The 1,492-nt window shown below is 46.1% G+C and overlaps 1 protein-coding gene across 1 annotated transcript; it reads left to right on the top strand.

Annotated features, from left to right (window-relative positions):
* Positions 1-912, top strand: LOC138265064 (taste receptor type 2 member 9-like). The gene is made up of 2 exons (XM_069212613.1): positions 1-106; positions 245-912. The coding sequence occupies exons 1-2, from the start codon at positions 1-3 to the stop codon at positions 910-912; spliced, it is 774 nt and encodes a 257-aa protein (XP_069068714.1).
* The last annotated feature ends 580 nt before the right edge of the window (positions 913-1,492 follow it).

Here is a 1,492-nt window from a genome sequence, read left to right as displayed (position 1 = left end):
ATGCTGATACTCTCATTGATAATGGGCACGATTGGGGTACTCACCGGCGCCTTCATTGTGGCTGTTAATCTCCTAGATTGGGCTAAATACAGACAACTGAAAAAATGTGATCTCATTTGTGTTGCTCTTGGGTTGTCCACCTGCTGCTACCATTTTCTTTTGTTAGGAAAAGCTGTCGTTGCTGTGATAAGGCTGGATTTTTGAGGCATGGATAAAGTTGTTCTATTTCTATATCAAATTCAAGTATGGGCTTGCACCTCCAACTTCTGGTTCACTGCCTGCCTCTGTGCCTTCTACTGTGTGAAGATTGTGGACTTCAACCACCGCGTCTTCTTCTGGTTAAAGCTGAGGATCTCCAAGCTGGTGCCCTGGATGCTCTTGGGGTCTTTGATGTGGTCCTTGGCCCTCATCCTCCCAGGGCACTGGAGCTCATCAGCCGTGAATTCAACAAGAAGTAACATCACAACTCTACCAACAAGCATGAGTGTAGAGGAGAACTTGAAGGAACCATACGTTCTTGTTGGTACTATTCTTTGCTTCTGCATCCCGCTGATGCTTGGTATCGCTTCTATCACCCTCATCCTCACATCCTTATTCAGACACACACGGCGGATGAAAGAGAATGCATCGAGTTGCAGCAAACCGAGGCTCTCAGCTCATTTTGGAGCAGCGAGAATGATGGGCTGCCTCCTTTTGATAGATGTTTTATATTTAGTGGCAGAGTGCGTCTCACTCTTTGCGTCTCTCCCTTTAGTGAAGTTTGTTTTTGCCATCCTCGTGGTCTCCTCTGCCCCTGCACAGTCCATCACTGTGATTCTCGGGAACTGTAAACTCAGGCAGGCACTCAGGAAGCTTCTCCCACCCTGGAGGAAGCAAGGAGCTCGTCCAGGCAGCACATCTCTCCGAGGGTGACTGGATGTCATGGGGCCACATGTGAACGTGTGCACAAACCAAGATAGTGTCAGGCTGATTTCTAAAGAAACCATGTACTTTCAACCAACCACTGCTATAGATTTGTGCTAGGAGCCACCGTATTTCAGTGATGGAATGATTATTAAGCTTCTGAAAAGCAACAACACCCTTAGGTGTCTTAATTGCTTGAATGACGCCTTGCTTGGACTTGCGCTTCGCCCGCAGGTCTGTTTTTTTTTTCTTTAAAAAACGCCTGACCTAGTCATTATTACGCTCGTGCCGTGTTATCGCGTCCTTCAGAGCCCACCCCTCTCCGGTTTCCGTTCTCTTGCCAGTCTCATTTTCTGCTGGAAGACAAACACTCGATTCACTTTCACTCTTGTTTCGTATATTTGACATTTGTGTGCTGATGTGTAGTCAAAATTGTTGAATGAAAGTGAACGTTGTCGATGTTCCATCATTCTTTATTGAGGTTTACTTAAAGGTTTGCATTTATGGATGTCAACGCAGCATGCCACATATAAGGTCAACAAAACTAGCATTTTCTCGAAGAGTGGGGGGGGGACTATTATTTGCACAG

Source organism: Pleurodeles waltl, chromosome 11 (assembly GCF_031143425.1).
Source record: "Pleurodeles waltl isolate 20211129_DDA chromosome 11, aPleWal1.hap1.20221129, whole genome shotgun sequence".
Taxonomy (NCBI): domain Eukaryota; kingdom Metazoa; phylum Chordata; class Amphibia; order Caudata; family Salamandridae; genus Pleurodeles; species Pleurodeles waltl.
Note: the sequence above shows the minus strand (reverse complement) of the source record. Positions and strands in the feature narration are given on the sequence as shown.